At 37.4% G+C, this 21,594-nt stretch overlaps 1 protein-coding gene across 1 annotated transcript in view; it reads left to right on the top strand.

Annotated features, from left to right (window-relative positions):
• l(1)G0196 (inositol hexakisphosphate and diphosphoinositol-pentakisphosphate kinase) overlaps positions 1-21,594 on the top strand; it is an 832,616-nt gene that overhangs the window by 195,734 nt on the left and 615,288 nt on the right. Inside the window, exons 5-6 of the mRNA XM_090381508.1 lie at positions 4,700-4,785; positions 9,762-9,916. Coding sequence (XP_090237634.1) covers positions 4,700-4,785; positions 9,762-9,916 — 241 coding nt within the window. The remainder of the gene's footprint in view (positions 1-4,699; positions 4,786-9,761; positions 9,917-21,594) is intronic.

Here is a 21,594-nt window from a genome sequence, read left to right as displayed (position 1 = left end):
ATTTACTTCTATGGCTGAAAACTACAATCCCAGATTGCAGCTTGAAATTATTGATCTTCAAGCCAAAATATGATTCAAAAATAAGTATATAGACTGCAAAAATAAACTATTTGAATTCTGCAAGGCTTTCCCATCTGAAGATTTTCCACTAATAAAAGAAAATGCCACGAAAATGGCTACTTTGTTCAGATCAACTTATATTTGCAAGCAGATTTTTTTTATGAAAACCCCAAACACAAGAGGTATTAGAACCTATAGTATCATGCATAGGTTGGAGGTTGAGAAGATGAAAGAAGATATTTGCTGACATTACACTTGAACTTCTGTAGACTGTAATTTTCAGGAAATATGTATGAAAGAAATAATTTTTCCAGAAAACGGCAGTTGAATGAATAAATGAGGAAGATGAAAAGTTGGTTCTGTGAGTTTAAAGTTGGACAGTAAATGGATGTTGGCTGGTGAAAGCATGTGGTGGGACTATTTTGAAAGAGAGGGCGGGAATTATAGAAGCAAAGTCAGAAGAACAGTGCCCATGGAAGTATCTGTAGAAAAGGCATTCAGCAAAACAGTACTTCTATGAGACAGCGAGTGGAGAGACTGTTAGAGATGAGTCATTAATTAACCTAACTGCCCTCTTCTGAATGGAATCTAGAAGCCTGAGAGGTTTTGGGGGCACCGCCCCAGATGTGGGAAAATATTCCATGGTAGGGCTGATTTGCAATTTGTACAGAGTGAACAGCTGTTTGGAAGAACAGTAATGCCGAAAGTAAAAGAGAAAAACCAAGTTTTTTAGATGCATAGGAAGCAATATTTGTAATGTGCTTGTGCCAAGAGAGATTAGAAGTCAGGGTAATCCCAAAAGTTATCCAAAGTCAGGGTAATCCCAAAAGTTACCCAAAGTCAGGGTAATCCCATCTTGCCTACAAATCGGAGTGTCACCAAAGATAAGCATAGGAGCAGAAGAATCCTTTTTGCAAGATATAAGACAGGACTGAGTTTTAGAAGGATTGAAATCAACTAAGTTGTCTTTGCGTCACTGGAGAATTACCTGGAGATCGGCATTTAAGGAATTGATTGCGAATATTTCAGAAGTTCAAGCTGATTGAGCAGGGCAAGGTTTCTCAAACTGGAAAGTGGAATGCAATGTGCTGTCATCGGCAAAACTATGGATAGGATTTGCGATCAAAGAAAGAAGGTCATTAATATACTAGAGGAAAAGAATGGAGGGAAAGAACTGAATCTTGGGAGACACCAGCATTAGTAGTGAAGTTAGAAGACAGAGAGCCATCTACCATCACCCTCCGTTAGCGATCAGAGAGAAAACTGGATAACCAAATACTAAAAACAGTTGGCAAACCATAAGATGGAAGCTTGTTTAGAAGATCTTTATGCCAAACACAATTGAAAGCCTTTGAGATGTCAAGAGCAACTACTTGTGTTTCACCGATCTTTTCCATTGAATTTTTCCATAAATTGGCAACATAAGCCAGAATATCACCAGTGGGTCGACACTGACGGAATCCATACTGGCGATCATTGATCAGATGGAAGGTTTCTAGATAACTTAAGACTTGATGGTTAAATGATTTCTCCATTACTTTAGAAAGAGTAGAAGTAATTTGATGGGAGGGATTTGTCACTCTTTTTAGGAACTGGCTGGATATGAGAAATCCATCGAGAAATACCATCAGGACATAATCTTCATTATGTATTGAGATTGGCATCACAAATTTGCAACCAAATTTTGAACAATTATTTAAAAATATCCAGCCTGAATCATTTCATTAAATGTTAAGTTTTGTCGATTTTAAATGTCGATGCAAAATATTCATTTAGTTTGTTAGCTACCTGAGCAGGATCATCAACAGTTGACCCATCGATATCAAGTGGACCAATCTGATTCATCCCCTTCCTTCTAGAGTTTACATAAGTAAAGAACTCTTTGCTGTTTTTCTTTGCATCCCTTGCCAAAGATTTCTCGTAATCTGCCTTCGCCTGCCTAACCTCCTTTTATCTTGGTTACAGATCAACTTGTGTCTATCATAGGCTTCTGTGTCATGTGTTAATTTGTATGTATCCCATGCATGTTTCTTCTTTGCCATATGCCTTATTTGTTCATCTGACATCCATTTAGGCCTAAACCTTGAACAATATTTCTTAGTTGGTATGTAAAGCCTAGTAGCTTCCAAGATAAGTTCTTTGAATGCTTCCCATTTTGCATTTGCTGTTGGTAACATCATCAGTTGGTCCCACTGTATAGAATTTAAATACTGTCTCAGTCCATCATAGTCGCCTTTACGAAAGCAATAACCCTTCCCTTTACCCCTAATGGTAGTTACCTCTTTGAGTAAATCCCACTTCAGCACACTGTGATCACTGCCATCTAGTAGTTCATTTATCTGCAGATTCTTAATGCATGAAGAATCACTGCTGATAATCAAATCAAGAGTATTCCTCCCTCTAGTTGCCTCCCGAACATGCTGATGTAGAAAACAATCATCCAATAAATCCACAAAAGCCTTGCTAGTGTGTGAGTGACCAGTCGCCAAATTCCAGTCAATATCTGGGAAATTAAAATCTCCCATTATAAGACTCTCTGATTTACAGGCCCACTCTATTTCCCCGTACAGTTTCTTATTATACTCATCAGAGTCATTAGGCCTATAGCACACTCCTACTCTCAATTTTGATCTCCCAATGCTTATGTCACACCAACTGACTCGACACTGCACTGTCCAGTGATGTGCACTGGCTTCACTTCCTTGGATTTTATGTATTTCTTAACTAATAGCATAACCCCTCCTCCCTTCCTATCCTGTCTATCCTTTCTGTAGACGTTGTACTCCCCAAATTCCAGTTCTGCATTCCTTATATCTGTGTGACACCACGTCTCTGATATCCCAACAAAAACCTCAAATTCATCAAATTTATTTACTAAACTCCTAGCATTGGTATAATCTGCCTTTGCTTGCCTAACATCCTTTGTGACTTTATTACAGACCATCTTATATCTACCATAGGCATCTATAGTAGTTTTAAGATACCTTCTGAAAATTTATATGCATGCCATGTATTTTTCTTCTCTGCCACAATGTCATTAATTAATTTGACATCCATTTAGGCCTATACCTTAAACAGTATTTCTTAATTGGTATGAAAAGCTAGTAGCTTCCAGGATTAATTCCTTGAATGATTCCCATTTAGAATTTGCTGTTGGTAACATAATCAGTTGGTCCCACTCTATAGAATTTAAAAAATCTCTGAGACCACTGTAGTCACCTTTACGAAAGCAAAAACTCTTCCTTTTACCTCTGATGATTGTTACATCTTTAAGTAAATCTCACGTCAGTACATTGTAATCTTCCACCTAGTGGTTCCTTTATCTACAGATATTTAATGCATGAAGAATCACTGCTGATAATCAGATCAAAGGATTACTCCCTCTGGTTGCCTCTCAAACATGCTGCTGTAGAAAGCAATCATCCAATAAATCCACAAAAGCCTCGCCAGTGTGTGAGTTACTGTTATGCCACATGGAAAAATTTCAATCTCTTCTGATTCAAATAAGTGATAAGTGCAGTGAAATTGTATTGCAACTGTTGTTTATTTTATAATATGGTACTTTTTTATGACACTAGTGACTTCAATGACTATTTCTTTTGAGTTTCCAGATTTAGTGCACAGGCATATTTCATTTTGCCCATTATAGCAAGCTTTGTTGTGTTATATTAATTATTTATTTTAATTTTTATTATTTAACACGAAAAAGAATTGCAATGGAAATTGGAATTCAAAACAATTTTATTCAGTGTCTTGAAATATGGAAATTCACATTGAACCATTGATGCTCATTTAAGGACATTCAAACAAAATAATCATTTCAATTCATTAAAAAAATGCTGAGTTACTTTTCATAATTCAAAAACATTCTTTGTCTTTCCCCTTTGAGGCTGTAGAATTTTGATGGGGATTAGGGTTCTTTCTGAGTTTTTTTTTTTATTTATGCCATCTTTTTATTTTTTTATTCAGCACAAAATGCAAATTGGCCCAAGATCACCACTTCAGACAAATACGTGATATGGATATAACGCAGAAGCTCTGGTGCTGTTAAAAAAATTTGAATTTTTGTACCAGGAATGTGATCATTAAACAATTATATATCAAAATGACATCAGAGAGTGGTTGTATATTGTTTATAATAGTCATGAAATGAATGTGTTTATTGCATTCAAAACAGTGTTGATATATTTTCGGATTATAATTGTTAAATATTACATTTATTTATTATTACATATATTATTAAACACAAAGTTAAATATTACATATTTTCACATGCAAGAATCTTATGTTAAGAAATATTACCATCTTCTGTTGTTTTTATTCAGTATGATAGTAAATTATATAGCTGTCGAGAATAACTACAGAAAATAGAAATTTTTCAAAAGAAAATTAGGCAAGCATTGTTAGAAAAAAGTTAATGCTTGTGAAAGTGCTTTTTGGTCAGAAATATCATAAAAATCAAAATCTCAAAAATAAAGTTATTTTGCTAATAATTTTCATTTATTCTATTTTTGGTATGGTCTTTTAAAATATGACTTGAGTAATTAAGCATGAAGCTAGCATAATAAAAATTAATGATTTTAACAAAGTTCAGAGTACTTGAAGATCTTTAAATTTTTTTTTTTGTATGTATATTTAGAAGAAAGGTTTATGGCATTTTGGAAAGAGAAGGAATTGAACTTCCACGTTATGCAGTATTGGACAGAGATTCTCCTAATCTCGAAGGTACTGAATTGTTGGTATATCTTGCACGTCATCATTTTTAAATTTGATTATAAGTATGTGCATGCATGCGTGTTCATTTTAATATATTTTTTATGTGATATAGTCATAGGCAGTCATATGAGATTTTTGCTAACAGGAGGCAAAATTAGGTAAGAACTGAGGTAAAAATACACTCCTGGCCACAGTAACCATAATAGCTCAGAATGCTGAAATAAATAATTGAAGTAAAGTGAAAAGTATATGAATGAATACTATAAAGCTTGTACTTAGGTTATCTGAGAGCATAATTTCCCATCAGAGTGATGACCCCTCAGCTAGTTACTCAGGAAATGGCTTTGTGTTTTAAACTTATGTCAGTCATTAAGGTTAATTGTTTATTAAACAAATTTTTTTTTTTTTATATGAAGACTTCAATCATGAACACTTCATTAGACTTGAATTTCTGTAGGTTGCAATTTTCAGGAAATACATATGGAGGGAGGTTGTTCCAGAATATGGAAGTTAAATGAAAAAATGAGGAAGAAAGGTTGGTTCTGTGAGTTTGAAGTTGAACAATAAAAGAAGGCTGACTGGTTGCAGCACATGTTCACACTGGTTTGGAAGAGGGGGGAATTATAGAAGCCATTTCAGAAGAACAGTGCCTATGGAAGTATCTATAGAAAAGGCATGCAGTGGAAACAGAACAATTATGAGACACAGTGGAGAGACATTGTTATTAATGGGTCATTAATTAACCAAATTGACCTGTTTTGATTAGAGTGTAAAAGCCTGAGAGCGGTTAATGGGCACCAGATGTGGGAACAATATTCCATAGTAGGGCAGATTTGTACAGAGGGAGCAGCTGTTTGGAAGAAAAGTAATCCCGAAAGTGAAAGAGAAAACCCGGTTTTCTGGATGCAGAGGAGGCAGTATTTGTAATGTGCTTATGCCAAGACAGATTAGAAGTCAAGGTAATCATAATATTGTCAAGGAGCATGTCTTTGTGTGTGTTAATATAAGGAGTGTGAGGATATTAGGCACCAACTCAGTATTGTTATGGGCCTTTATGAGAACTTGAAGAAAAGGATGGATGTCCTTGAAGGAATAAAATTGGGTGGCCCATCAAGCTCTCATCAATGCTAGAGATTTCACTTGATCATCAGGCAACACAATTAAATAGTGGCAATCCCCAAGACAGCATGTGCTGGTACCATAGGAGCTACTTGTTGGTGACTCAGTTGTCAGGGAAACAGGAAATATATTGTTAAGGCACAAAAGGTGATATTGTTGTACATGTTGGCACTAATGACATTAAGAGTAGGAGATCAGATCTACAGACTTACTTAACAAGTACAGAGCAATGTTGAAAAAAGGTGATGAGTTATTGTTAAATTTGCAAGTGTCTGCAATTCTGCCCAGACTTGGTAGGAGGGGGATGCGATCCTTGTCAATCACTTTTGCCCTGGAGAGACTGTGCAAGGCTCATGGGTTAGAATTTAAAAATTTTTCTCAGCGTGGTCTGTGCTTGTTAATAGGACAGACTGCTTCTACAGGGTCAGGATACACTTAAATAGAAAGGGTGCAAGAATATTTGGTGATGATATTGAGTCAGTATTAGGTGGGTCGGAAAACTGCTAGCTTAAGGGGAAGATACACAGACTAATAGATTAAAGTGATTCTTGCACTGTTTCTATTGGAATGAGCAGCAACCTTGAAAGCAGGTGCTGGAGATTTCAAGGACTGATGGGAGTCATCATGAAAGAAGTAAATACATAGACTGTGTTTGGGTAACTAAGAGTAAGAACAGGTTCACATATACTTTCATGTACACCAATGCCAGGAATATGGTAAATAAAAATTTGATGAATTTGAAGTGCTGATGAAAGATGACTTTGAATGGAAGAGATGGCAGAGTTTTCAGAGAAACCCCCATCCCCCTCCAATAAGCAAAGTGGTGGTAATGCACCAGTTGTTGAGAGTCATTTAACACAAAGCAGCGGGAATCCTCCATGTGTGAATGTCACACCTCAACCCCTGCTTAAATTGGTTTGCACTTAGATGGTACCTCCAGCATTACTAGGTGCTGAATTTCAGGACATGCAAATGGGGGTTATACCCAGGGTTTACTAATAGTCCCACCATTGTGAAGGTATAAGCAGAGGATTTGGTTGTCACAGAATGACCGAACTTTTCCAAAATTCGGTCTATTTGACTTCAGTTGTCACCTGAATATCATCCAACTATAACTTTCTCTCTCTCTGTTGAAAATTATTTCAACAGAGTGTGTGTGTGTGTGTGTGTGTGTGTGTGTGTGTGTGTGTGTGTGTGTGTGTGTGTGTGTGTGTGTGTGTTATAACTCATGTAAAGTTAGAACAGACATGGAGAAAGTGGTTTGATATCATGAATGAGCATTACTATCAAGGTGCCACAAGAGACTTCCATGTTTTCATGGAAGTCACACGTAGTGGATGACATTATAAAACCTTATGATCTGGCATCTCTTTTTAATGGATGATAAGTTTGCTCAGTGGAGAACCCAAAGAACCAATAAATAGAGCAGAGATGGTGAACCTGATTCAGTCTGCATACCAAAAATAAGCTGAAACAAAAATGTTAACTTTTGAGTGCCATTGGTGGGGGGGGGGAACTCATCTAATTCAGATGAGAAACTACAGAACATAGGATCCACCACAATATTTTCTAGCTGTCAGGTCCCCTCAATCTTCAGCCCCTTACAATGGTGGCAGATCTAGTGGCATGGTAGTTCTGTTATACTGACATTATAGCAGTTTTGCCACTGTCAAAATTAACGAACAGTCCATAATAATAATAATAATAATAATAATTTTAATACTATGAAAAGTAAGTAACATGCTTTCCAGACATGAATCAGCCTGGATATTCCAGGCTGATACGTCTCAAATTTATGTTTCAAAACTTCTAAGTTTTGAAACATATAAATGAAGAAAATAATTTTAAAATACAATTCGTTTCATAATATAATTTTCCCATCATACTATATGAGAGATCGTTCTTCCAGCCAGAACATTGCTGTGTGTAGCTGGAAGATGAATTTATATTAAAATTTTTTTAATGTGAAAACATCTACGTTGGCACTAGAGTATAACGGAAATGATGCAATTGATTGTTAACGAAAATTTTTTTATGGAAATGACGCAATTGACGTCACTTTCTATTAGGTGGCTGTTAGACTTTAAATAATGCATGATGTCACTTCCTAAATGATGCTAATGGTGCTAACTCAGTCACTAACATTGATTCAATAGAGTAAGTTCATACTAAGATATGGAAATTACTCACTTCCTAAATGATGCCAACTAAGTCACTAACGTTGATTCGGTAGAGTAGGCAGTGGGTAGTAATATTATGCAAGAATATTGTTATAATGTTATTGTTATAATTAGCCATATGGTGCAAGGAAGCCTGAGGCTTTTGCTGCACCAGCCAAAAAAAAAAAAAAAAAAAATTGAGTTACCCTGTTACCCTGAGAGAGGGGGGGGGAAACAAGAGTCAGAAGTAGAAGGTAATCACCAAGAAAGAGAAGAATGATGATGTCCAGCTCAGGACCCTGGGTGTGCCATGCCCATACTCACCAGATGTGAGCCCCTGGGGTTCATATGCAGTGAAAGGAATCAGTTTTATATGTTATTGGTTAGTTAATCAGTTAAGCAAAAACTTTTTAACACACCTGAAATGTAGCATATTACATACATTGCTTACAAAAAGGCTTAGGGTTAAATGTACAGTCTTAAATAATATTTTCTGAGCAGTGTAGACAGGCTGCTAGGACCTGATGTGATTGGACCCAAGATTCAACTAGGACAGACAGCAACTTGTATACTGTACAGATCTGATAGCCTCATTTTAGGAAGGATGTGGACCTGTTGAAATGAATGCAGAAATCATCAACAAGATTAGTGGAGCACCAAAGGATACACTTAGAAAGATTTGAGTTCTGTAAATTGCAATGTCCAGAAACATGGCATCTACAAGGAGGCCTCACTAAGGTTTTTAAGACCAAAAATGGGTTGAGTAAACTAAATGCTGATATCAACCTTGCTCTTTCTTGGATGACAAAACACAAGGGGATAAATTTAAATAGGATAGTTAGAAAGTTGATAAGTGTAAACCCTTTCAGCCAGAGAGTGACTGATTGTTGGAATAAACTTCCACCTGGTGTTGTGTAAGGGATAAATTTAAAGGATTGAATAAATTATTTAAATGGTTTTACTCTAGTGCTGTCATAGATGTTTTCACATAAAATAAAACATCTTTTGTCTGTACAGAGTACACATGCTGCTTTTATTTTTTGGATTCTGATTTCTAGAAGTTAGCTGGTGTGTGCTAGGGAACATATTAATTAAAAACAGGATCTTTCATGTAATTTAAATGCTGTTTAAGGTGTTCACTACATCTAACACATATCAAATAGTGCTGCAAGTGATGTGCCATTACGCATATAAGTGTTTAAAAAACAGCCAAGTGCTGTGCTATAATGCGTGGTGAACTTCAATTTAATTTGTGTACATAGAATAAACTCTATAAAATTGAGGCTTATTTACCTTTTGGGTAAATAAAAAGGTCTGTTTACTTTTGGGAAGAAAAGTAGGATACCAAGAGAAAAATTTTATAAAGAAATTTTTCTTGATGAAAAATCTTTAAATCATCTTGAGATGATTTAAATTTTGAGAGCTGGCTAATTAGAAATAGCATTAATACCATTAGCTGGCTAATGGTTAATAACTTCAGTGCTCATTGCGATTGTTTGAGAATTTCAGCTTGTTCTGCACTGTTTTATGTTCTTGAACTGGCTAATTAGCATGTTCTAACAATGATTCATTATTTTTTGTTCATATTTAAGTTGATTATTTAAAAAAAAAAGTTTAATTTTTAATATATTTTTAACTCTCTAATTTGATATTATAATCCCTTAAAATTGGTTTGAGTTTTATTATATTTATTTTTTTTAAACTCAGAAAGGGAGCTGGTTGAAGGAGAGGACCACGTAGAAGTAAATGGAGTTGTATTTAATAAACCATTTGTAGAAAAACCTATATCCGCCGAGGACCATAATATTTATATTTATTATCCTACTTCTGCAGGTGGAGGCAGCCAGCGCCTTTTTAGAAAGGTAACGTTTTTAAAGGACTTTTTTTTTGCATTGCAATTATTAACTTAATCTCTACCACCTCAATAGATTAAGGAAATTTCTACAGGGTGCCTCAAAAATATTGGTACAAATGTTTAGGGGAGGTAGGTAACATCTAAAGGAATGTGAATCGCATAGGAACCCATAACCGGAAACGTCACGGGAAAGTAGTAGCAGAGGCACAAGAAGCAGAAATGACACAAGACAGTAATTAGTGGTAAACATTTATTTGACATAATATTAACAATGGAGTATGATATGGATGCATTTCATGATGTTACAACAGATGCTTGAAGGTTCCGCCATGTGACGCGATGCATGCGTGACACTGACGCAGCATGGATTGGCAGACACGGCCGAACACACCTGGAGTTTCTTTGACAGTAGCAGCAGTGCAGATGAATCTCGCCATGAGATCCATTTCCGTCTCCACAGGTGATTCATACACGATAGATTTGAGCCCTCCCACAGAAAGAAATCAAGGCTCGATAAATCAGGCGAGCATGGGGGCCAGGCAATGGGTCCACCACGGCCAGTCCATCGACGCCCAGAACGCCTGTTCAAATGGTCATGAACACACCTTCCATAATGGGCAGGCGCCCCATCATGTTGAAACCAAATGTTGCATCTTACATTTGCTGGAACATCATTAAGTAACCCTGATAGAACTTGGTCAAGAAAGATCCGATATTTAGTGGAGTTAGTACGGGATGGTAACAGGTATGGGCCGACTAAGCAGTCACCGACAGTACCTGCCCACACATTTATTGCGAAGCGATGTCATTCCACATGGGGGTGCACACCGTGTGGGTTGTCGTGAGCCCACACATGAGCATTGTGCTGATTGAATAAGCCTTCCCGAGTGAAATAAGCCTCATCCGTGACCAAAACATAGGCTGGAAAATTCAAGTCTTGAACACTTTCTCTGAGAAACCACTGGGCAAAAGCCATATGTGCAGGATGATCTTGGGGGAGCAGTAACTGAACCCTTTGGAGATGAAAGGGGTATAAGGAATAGTCGTGCCAGGCACGCTGTACACTGCAACGAGACACTCCTAAGGCAGAGGCAACGGCACGTGTGCTGGTAGTAGGATTATTCTGGACGGCATTCAACACACTTTCTTCCCCGGCCAGAGTTCGCGGCGAATGTGGTCTGCCTGCACTACTCCTGTTACCTCTAAATGACCCATAATCGCACAAATTTTGATGCACATACGCAAACAAACGGTGGTCTGGTACATGTCTGTCTTGGAAGCGTTCTCCATAAATTCGTTGAATGGCTCGTCCATTACCCTCTGCTAATCCATACACTAGGTGCATGTCTGCCAGCTCACAGTTCATATATCGATGCATGCTCTTTGTGTGGCGACTACTGCTTGAATGAGTAAACCAGAAATTTTCCCTCTCGCGAACTGATGAACAGTGCTGTGTACCGACTTATGGTGACATTTCTGGTTATGGGTTCCTATACGATTCACATTCCTTTAGATGTTACCTACCTCCTCTAAACGTTTCTACCAATATTTTTGAGACACCCTGTATATTATATACCATATTTATCAGCTTATAAGACACCGCAGCATGGAAAATGCACTAATTTTGGAATGGTAAATTTTAGAAAAAAACTTGAAAAAATTTATTGTTAATACCATGGAAATTTAAAATTCAATGAAAATAAAACCCAAAAGCCAATAAAGAAAGGTATAGGATTATTATTTAGTAATTATTTAGTAATATTAGTAATATAAAATAATGTTAGTAATGACATTACTTCAGATTCATTACTGACTTGATCATCATCCTCAACATTATCATCATCATCTTCACTAGAATCACTGTCACTCTCATACAGTAAATGATGCCTGCTATTGATTAGGGCTTAAATGTATAATTGCAATTCATTGGTTATTCCAACAACAGCCTAGTAATTACTGAAAAGTGTACTGACTGTGATCCTGATAGAAACCTAATTTTTTTCTTCGGAATGATTATTATTAGCCATATGGTACAAGGAAACCTGAGGCTTATGCTGCACCAGCCAAAAAATTCCCGAGTTACCCTGTGTGTGTGTGTGTGTGTGTGTGTGTGTGTGTGTGTGTGTCAGAGAGAGAGAGAAGGCATCACCAAGAAAGAGAAGAATGATGATATCCAGCTCAGGACCCTGGGTTTGCCTAGCCCATACTCACCAGATGTGAGCCCCCGGGGTTACTTTGTCTCTTTACTCACAGTCTGGGTATGAGAGTAGCCTGTGCGGACGAAGCTCTTGAAGCTCTTGGAACAGAGAAGTTTTTCCTGATTTATTTTCTGATTTATTAGCTTAAATTGTCATATTAACTTATTTCTAGAGTAGCTTTATATTCCTAGTTACGATACGTAGTTTAAAGTTTAACTTAGACAGAGATTTTGTAGGTATTACTTAGTATCGGTAACGGTATGAAATCCACGTGTTAAGTACCGTTCGTGAATTCCCGCCATTTTTACACGATAGCATAACCTTAGTGTAGTATAGTGCATAATATAATATTGTCAATTAATCAGTAAATCTATTAATCTTGATAAACTTTGTCAATTAAATTGTACTTTTAACTCTATATATATATATAACGACTTAATCATAACAAATAATTAATACATATAACTGTTTTGGGATATAACTTAAGGATTTAATTTTGTTTTGAAATTTTATTGAATTAAATCGGAATCATGACTCAGACCAGAGCAGCAAAGCAAAAGGCTCAAGCTAATGGGAGTGCTGTGGTTCAGGGGAGAACTGAGGGGGGCAGTTGCCCTCTGAATCACAGTCTTTTAAAATGCACTGTTTGCTTGATGTTTGTGGAGCAGTCGGGTACGGGACATGATACTGCCAAGGGGGATGTCTTTGTGTGTGCACGATGTAAGGAGTGCAAGGAAATCAGGCGACAACTCAGCGTTGTTATGGGCCTTTATGAGAGCTTGAAGGACAGGGTGGATGCCTTTGAAGGAAATAAATTGAGGGGCCCATCAAGCTCTCAGCCACCCATATCAACGCCAGAGCTTGCACTTGGTCGTCAGGCAACACAGAGGCAGCCCCCTAGGCAGAATGCGCTGGTCCCACAGGAACTAGTAGTTGTTGGTGACTCTATTGTCAGGGAAGCGGGGAACATGCTTTGCAAAAAGGATAGGTGGAATAGGACCAGGGTATGTCTGCCAGGGGCAAAGGTTGATGACGTTGTAGAGCGGATATCATCTTTTAAGGGCACAAAAGGTGATATAATTGTACACGTTGGCACTAATGATATTAAGAGTAGGAGACCGGCGGAATTACTTAGCAAGTACAGGTCACTGTTGAAAAAAAGCCGTGAATTAGGGTTGAATTTGAAAGTGTCTGCAATTCTGCCCAGACACGATAGGAGGGAGTATATGATGAGAGCCTTGTCGATCAATTCAGCCCTGGAGGGATTGTGCAAGGCTCAAGGGGTAAAATTTTTTTCAGCCTGGACTGTACTTGTTAACAGGAGAGATTGCTTCTACAGGGATGGGATACACTTAAATAGAAAGGGTGCAAGAATTTTTGCTGATGCTGTCGAGGCAGAGTTAGGTGGGTCGGAAAACTGCTAGTCGGGGGGGATACAAGGACTAATAGATTAACAGTAGCCAATGGCAGAGGTGGAAGTGATTCTTGCACTGCTTCTATTGAAATGAGCAGAAGCCTGAAAAACAAGATGCAGGATATTTCAGAGACTGCTGGGAGTCATTGCGGTACAAGTAAACACATGGGATGTGTTAGGGTAGCCAAGAATAGAAACAGGTGCATGTATACCTGCGTGTAAACCAATGCTAGGAGTGTGGTAAATAAATTTGATGAATTTGAGGTATTGCTCAAAACATCAAAGGCAGATATTGTTGGGATATCAGAGACGTGGTGTCACACAGATATAAGGAATGCGGAACTGGAATTTGGGGAATACAATGTGTATAGAAAGGATAGACAGGACAGGAGGGAAGGAGGGGTTATGCTATTAGTTAAGAAACACATAAAGTCCAAGGAAGTGAAGCCAGTCGACATCGATGGACAGGGCAGTGTCGAGTCAGTTTGGTGTGACATAAGCATAGGGAAATCAAAATTGAGAGTAGGAGTGTGCTATAGGCCTAGTGACTCTGATGAGTATAATAAGATATTGTACAGGGAAATAGAGTGGGCCAGTAAATCAGAGAGTCTTATAATGGGAGATTTTAATTTCCCAGATATTGACTGGAATTTGTGGGTTGGTCACTCGCACACTAGCAAGGCTTTTGTGGATTTATTGGATGATTGTTTTCTACATCAGCATGTTCGTGAGGCAACAAGAGGGAGCAATACTCTTGATACATCAGAGTGTGTTGAACCCCGGGGGCTCAAATCTGGTGAGTATGGGCTTGGCACACCCAGGGTCCTGAGCTGGATATCATCATTCTTCTCTTTCTTGGTGATTCCCTTCTATTTTTGACTTTCTCTCTCTCTCACAGGGTTACTTGGGAACTTTTTATTTTTTCCTGGTGCAGCATAAGCCTCAGGCTTCCATGCATCACATGGATATTAATAATAATAATAAGTGGGATTTACTCAAGGAGGTAACTACCATCAGAGGTAAAGGGAAGGGTTTTTGTTTTCGTAAAGGCGACTATGATGGTCTGAGACAGTATTTAAATTCTATACAGTGGGACCAACTGATGATGTTACCAACAGCAAACTCAAAATGTGAAGCATTTAAGGAACTAATCTTGGAAGCTACCAGGCTTTACATACCAACTAAGAAATATTGTTCAAGGTTTAGGCCTAAATGGTTGTCAGATGAACTAATGAGACGTGTGGCAGAGAAGAAAAATGCATGGGATACATACAAATTAATGGGTGACATGGAAGCCTATGATAGATATAAGTTGGTCTGTAACCAAGTCACAAAGGAGATTAGGCAGGCAAAGGCAGACTATGAAAATTCCTTGGCAAAGGATGCAAAGGATGCTAAAAGTTTCTACTGTTAAGTTTTCACTTTTCTCATATATTCATTTGATAACTTTTAATAATCCTTCAAGAAATTACTTATAATTCACTACCCGTGTTTGAGTCTGTTGATATTTCCTATTTTGTTTTCAGGTACGGTTTATAATATGTGTAGAATATGCTAAAATTCCTTTGGGTCTTAGATTTTTCAAGCATTTGATTACCATACTTTTAAAAATCCACTTCTGGATTTTCTTCTGAAATTGTATAGCAGCCTTCAGATTTTAGTGATTTGTTTTTGCCACTAATCTTTATAAAAATTAATTTATACAGTTTCCTAACTATGCCACTATTAGGTCTAGAGCATTCAATTATTTGTTTCCTTAGAATTGTTCTTCCTTCTTTGGATTTATTTCTGGTTTTATGTCTTTAGACTTATTTCCTGGTCTTTCATAATTGGATTTTTAACTACACCACCATGGATCCAAAGTCAACAAGTTATTTATATCCTTGGAATTATGTCATATTCTGTAATCAATGAATTTAAACTAATTCTTTATCCTCGGATTTATTTACTATTCTTGCAACATTAATTTTTACTACACCCTTCAACTTTGAATTTACGGCTGAAACTACCTTTGGGTTCAACTGGTTTCATATCCATGGACTAATTTCCTTTTCTTTCATACTGTACCTTTGAAATCCACCTCTGCATTTTCTACTAAATTTATATAGCTGCTTTTAGAGTTTAGTGACTTGATGTTGCCACTAAACGTTTGGGGTTCGAGCCCGTGAGCCACCAAATACGGAGAATGTGGAAAGGTCAGGGAATGATCACCGCATATCCCCGGAGTAATATGGCCTTAGTTGCTAATGCTCCTAAATAACAACATAACATAACATATCATTTAATATGGAAACATCACAAGGCATCATTGCCTGTTCCACTTGAAGAACCCATAAAGAATGCCTTATGGGAATAGGGGACCTTCACAGAAGCAACTGATTTCATTCATACAACTAGAAAATATGATTGTGTTGGTGACAAAATGCAAATACAAAGGATGGATGCAGAAGGACCGGAGGCATGTTGCATGGCCTGATGAGTCCTAATTTATGCTTTTCGGCACCAGTGAAAGAATGCACTTTTTAGAGGGAGCCACTTGAACCATCCTTGTTATGTATTGGTGCAAGACATGTTTTTCATGCATATTCCTTGCTTCCCTGATCTTATTATAGGGCAGATACTATGAATTCTGAGCATATCTGAACATTGAATACCTGGCAGTGTTGCATGTTTCCCCTAATGATAGTGCAACTAGGGCTCACAATACCGGTCAAAATCTTAATACTGGTATTTCAGTATTTTTAATTTATGAAATCAGGATACCGGTATTTAAAAAAAAACATTTCTCACAATAAATTTTTATGACAATTAGGTGCAATAAAATAAGAAAAAAAAAATCAAGTAATTACTTGAATTCACATTTTAAATCAAACTTTTATTAAAATAATAAATATTATAGCAAAAATTGTTAAACCTACAGTTCTAAAAACATAAAAATAAGCATTCACACCAAAGATGCATTGCAGGATCATCTAGACAAGACTGCAGCAATAATTCAGACACAGCATGGGTTTGTTAAAGGAAAGTCTTGTCTGACAAATTTGATAGGATATTATGATGTGGTTACAAAGGAACTGGATGCAAAAAATAATTTTGATATCATATATTTGGATTTCAGGAAAGCTTTTGACACTGTTGCGCATGGAAGGCTATTGTACAAATTGGAGCAGAATGGTATTAAGGGTAAGTTGCTACAATGGATAAAAGGATGGTTAAGTTGGAGAAGACAGAGGGTGATAATCAATGGGTGCTGCTCTTCTTGGACTAATGTTATTAGTGGAGTCCCACAGGGTTCGGTGTTAGGTCCACTGTTGTTTTGTATATTTATCAATGATATTGATGAAGGTATATCAGGCTTAATGTCGAAGTTTGCAGATGATATAAAGGTTGGCAGGGTTGTTAATGACAGTAATGGCAGTGTGCTACTGCAACAGGATCTGGTTAATTTGGGCAGATGGGCTAAGAAGTGGCAACTGAAGTTTAACCTTGACAAATGCAAAGTACTGCATATGGGTATAAGTAACCCCAGAGAAACATACCAACTGTGTGGTACTACACTTAAGGTGGTAGAAAATGAAAAAGACCTGGGAGTAATTGTGCAGGCAGATATGATGTTTTCTGAGCAATGCAGACAGGCTTCGGGGGCAGGTCATGGGGTTTTGTCAATGATATATAGGAATTTTGCTAGCAGGGAAAAGGAGGTGATTATCCTTCTGTATAAGGCAATGGTCAGGCCACGCCTTGAGTACTGCGTACAGGTCTGGAGGCCTCATTTCAGGAAGGATGTAGGTTTACTTGAGCGTGTACAAAAAAGGGCAACAAGATTGGTGAGGGGAATGAAGGGATCCTCTTATCAAGAGAGGCTTAAGTTCTGCCAATTGCAGTGGCTGGAGACTAGGCACCTGCGCGGTGATCTGATTGAGGTGTATAAGGCCTTGAATGGGTTCAGCACACTGAATTCTGATGGGATCCTTCCACTTGTTCAGATTACGAACCTAAGGGGGCATAAATTCAAATTAAGAAAGGACAGATGTAGAATAGATGTACGGAAATTTGCCTTTAGCCAGCGGGTGGTTAATTGCTGGAACAAACTTCCATCTGTCGTTGTGGAAGTTGATATGTTGAATAAATTTAAGGAGGAACTGGACAGGCATTTGGAGGGAATGGTGTGATTTTTTTTTTTTTTTTTTTTTTTGGTTGACGCTGCATAAGCTCATACACTTGTTTTCTTGCATCACATGCCACTATTAGTACTACAACTACCTCTCAGCCCATCTGCTTAACCTTTCCAGATCCTGTTGCAGTAGCATAGTGTCAGTAGTGTCCTTGACAACACTACCAACCTTCGTATCGTCTGCAAACTTGGACATTAAGCTTGGTATAGCATCATCAATATCATTTATAAATACAGAAAACAATAATGGACCCAATACTGAACCCTGAGGGACTCCACTAATAACATTAGTCCACGATGAGCAGTGTCCATTGATTACCACTCTCTGTCTTCTCCCCCTCAACCACCCCTTTATCCACAGCAGCAATTTGCCTTCAATGCCACACTGCTCCAATTTGTGCAGTAGTCTTCCATGTGCAACAGTATCAAAAGCCTTTCTAAGATCCAAGTATATAATATCAAAGTTAATCCCTGCATCCAGTTCTTTTGTGACTGCATCATAGTATCCAGTCAAATTGGTCAGGCAAGACTTCCCCTTAACAAAACCATGCTGTGTCTGAGCTATAACTGAAGTCTTGTCTAGATGTTCCTGCAGTGCTTCTTTAACCAGTGCCTCCATTAATTTTCCTGGAACAGAAGTTAAACTAACAGGTCTATAATTACTTGTCGCCCTTTGATTCTCCTTTGTGAATTGGGGTCACATTTGCACATCTCCAGTCCATGGGTACTTCCCCTGAGTCCAAGGAAGCTCCCATAATTATGGCTAAGGGTTTGCTTACTTCCTTTGCTGCCTCCTTTAATATAACTGGATAGATCCCATCCACCCCAGGTGCCTTTCTTGTATTTATATTCAACAATTTCTCCTCCACTTTACTCTCAGTTATTACAAGATTCTCTAGCTTACTGCCAGAGTTGAATACGCTTCTTACATTCCCCTCGCTGAATAACTCCTCATGTGTGAATGTTGATGCATAATAATCATTTTGGTGATTATCCTTTTGTAATGAGGCCTCCAGACCTGTACTGTGTATAGGTCTGGAGGCGTCATTTTAGGAAGGATGTAGATTTGCTTGGCATGTACAGAGAAGGGCAGCAAGATTGGTGAGGGGAATGAAGGGATCCTCTTACCAAGAAAGGCTTACATTCTGCAAATTGCAGCAGCTGGAGACTAGGCACTTGTGAGGTGATGTGATTGGGGTGTCTAAGGCCTTGAATTTGTTTGAGCATGCTGAATTCTGATGGGATTCTTCTGCTTGCTCAGATTATGAACCTGATGGGGGCATAAATTCAAATTGAAGAAAGACAGTTAGAGCAGGTTTGCAGAAATTTGCTTTTAGTCAGACGGTGGTTATTACAGGAACAAACTTCCATCAGTAGTTGTAGAAGTTGATAGCTTAAATAAATTCAAGGAGGAATTGGGAAAACTTTTAGAGGGAATGGTTGTGTGCAATAGGTGTTTTTTTTTTTTTTTTTTTTTTTAGCTGATGCTACATAAGCTCATACGTTTGCTTTCTTGCATCACTTGCCTCTATTACTACTACAAGAAATCTTTGGCAAACAATGCAAAGAAAATCAGTAAAGGCTTCTTTACTTATATAACCTCTAGAAGGAAGGGGATGAATCAGATTGGTCCACTTGACATTGATGGTTTTATTGTTGATGATTCTGTTGAGGTAGCTGAATTACTAATGCATTTCAGTTTGTTAGGTTTACTATACTGTCTGAATTTTTTCTGTCTCTTCTAACTTTGATAACTTTCATCTTTGTGTAACATCCCAAATTGAGTACAGCATGTATCAGATTTATTTAGAGATTTTTAAAGATCTTCTTAGCTACTGTTTAGCAGTGCAATGTTATCTGCATATAATTATGATTTGATTTTTGCATCTCCCACACTGAACTCTGGTGATTTTGCCACATTTGTGGAAAAGTTATCCTTGATGCCACATTTTTCTAAAATTTAAGACAGACGTCTAGGTACTTTATTGTGTGTATTTCAAGATTAAGAAATTCAAATACAGCTTATGTTGCCATGGCTTTTCCATAATTTTCCTTAATGCAACTATTTGATTTTGCATCCCCTGTTTTACTTAAAGCCTCACTGTTCCTCCCAAGGTTTCAATTAACAGTACTTCTAATCTTCTTTTCTTAGTATGAACCAGAGCTATAATGTTCAATACATTCTACGTTGATATGAATATTTGTAAAAGAATGAGACGTTTACCTCAATATGATATGTAGAACACTTCCGTATGATACTCTCCAGAAATTAAAATGAAAACAATTAAATTGAAAATCTTACATTACAGTAAGAAATAATTAACAATAATTAAAAATCAAATGAACACAATTAAAAATCAATTTAACAAAAAAAATTGCAAAACAATTTTTCTTAGATATTTCTTTTCTTAGACACTTACACAGAATTTTACTTGGTCCACTGAGTAAAAGTTCTGTAATTTCCACAGTCTGCTTCATTTATCTTTTTTATATGTTTACTTTTATCTGTACAATTTCCAGAAGATTGCAGAATACAAGAATCTGATTTTATTTTAATTATGGTCTTGCTTCATAATTAAAGACCAAATGATAAAGATAAAGACCAAATTATGGTCTTTATCAAGTGACTTTAGTTCAAATTGAATTGAAGTTTAATTAATGGCAATTTGCTGTTGAAAGCTTGGTATCATATTCCTATTGGGATGGCCACTTAAGAATAACATTAACTGGAGCTTAAACTGTTATTATTTCAGAATATGTGAATAAATGAAGATAAGATGTAAATTTCGAAATTGAATGTAGAATGTTATCATAATCATAAATTACTAAATTTTTTTCCCTCACCCATGCATTCCACATCACACTAAAGATAAAAAGACTGCTATAATTGAGAAGGCCCACCATTTATTGCTGACTGAAAGAATGCCATATAAATAGCAGGAAGACAGGTGAATGCCAGTGAAACATGGGTTGGAAGTTTTTTGCTTTCCTTGCAACTGTAGAGGCTGCATGATGGAAGAGATAGGTCAACCCTTCCCTATCTCTTCCATCATGCAATATGATTGATGACTTTTGAGGTTATGATGAACGTCGTGGCGAGATCCAATATTCCTTACATTTCGAGGGTACAGCTCTGAAATGGTGTTCGCAGGCCGGCCACTAGCTAGTACACCGGACCGAACATATTGGTAACTCTAGGAGGCTTCCAGATCAGCTAGTGTATAATCTTGCTATCTCTACTCTGCCAGATAGTGACTGGAGGGAGTCCGAGTAGTGTGTATGCTGGGAGCATTGTCGAGGCCACGTTATGTCAAGGATCTGGGTATATTCTTACCACGTGTATGCCCTATCCAAAAATTTCATTACTTCATACAGCATGTCCCACCCACTTTTTCTTACTATTGAATACACCATGAATTGTCAAACTAATAGAGCAAGCTTATCTGCGAAAAGATCTAAACCTCCCAAGCACTTCCTAATTCATTTCACAACTATACGTGGTCTCAATTCTAGTCTCAACGATGTCCATTTTCACTTGCAGACTGCCAAACCCCATGGACTTTTTCTGACAGAATCTCAGTTATCAGTTGATTCAACAACTGCTCATCTCAGATTCCCAAATTATTCGCTCTATGATTCCTTTCGCCTCAAAGGTGGTACTTGTGCATATGTCCATTCTGATATTCACTGTCAGAGACTTGGCAATTTGGAATCTCCTCTCTTTGATCTTCTCTGGCTTAAAATCTCTCTACCTCATTGTGTCAAATTCATCTGTTGTCTCTACCTTTCTCCCAACTCCACTAATCACTTGGAGCTCTTTGACTTCCTCTCTTTGCAACTTGACTTTCTCCAGTCCAACTTTTCTAACAGTGAGGTAATTTTCCTTGGTGATTTTAATG

This window comes from Mastigoproctus giganteus, chromosome 9, assembly GCF_048544385.1.
Source record: "Mastigoproctus giganteus isolate SK-2022 chromosome 9, ASM4854438v1, whole genome shotgun sequence".
NCBI lineage: Eukaryota > Metazoa > Arthropoda > Arachnida > Uropygi > Thelyphonidae > Mastigoproctus > Mastigoproctus giganteus.
The sequence above is the reverse complement of the archived record's forward strand: the minus strand, read 5'-3'. Positions and strand labels throughout refer to the sequence as shown.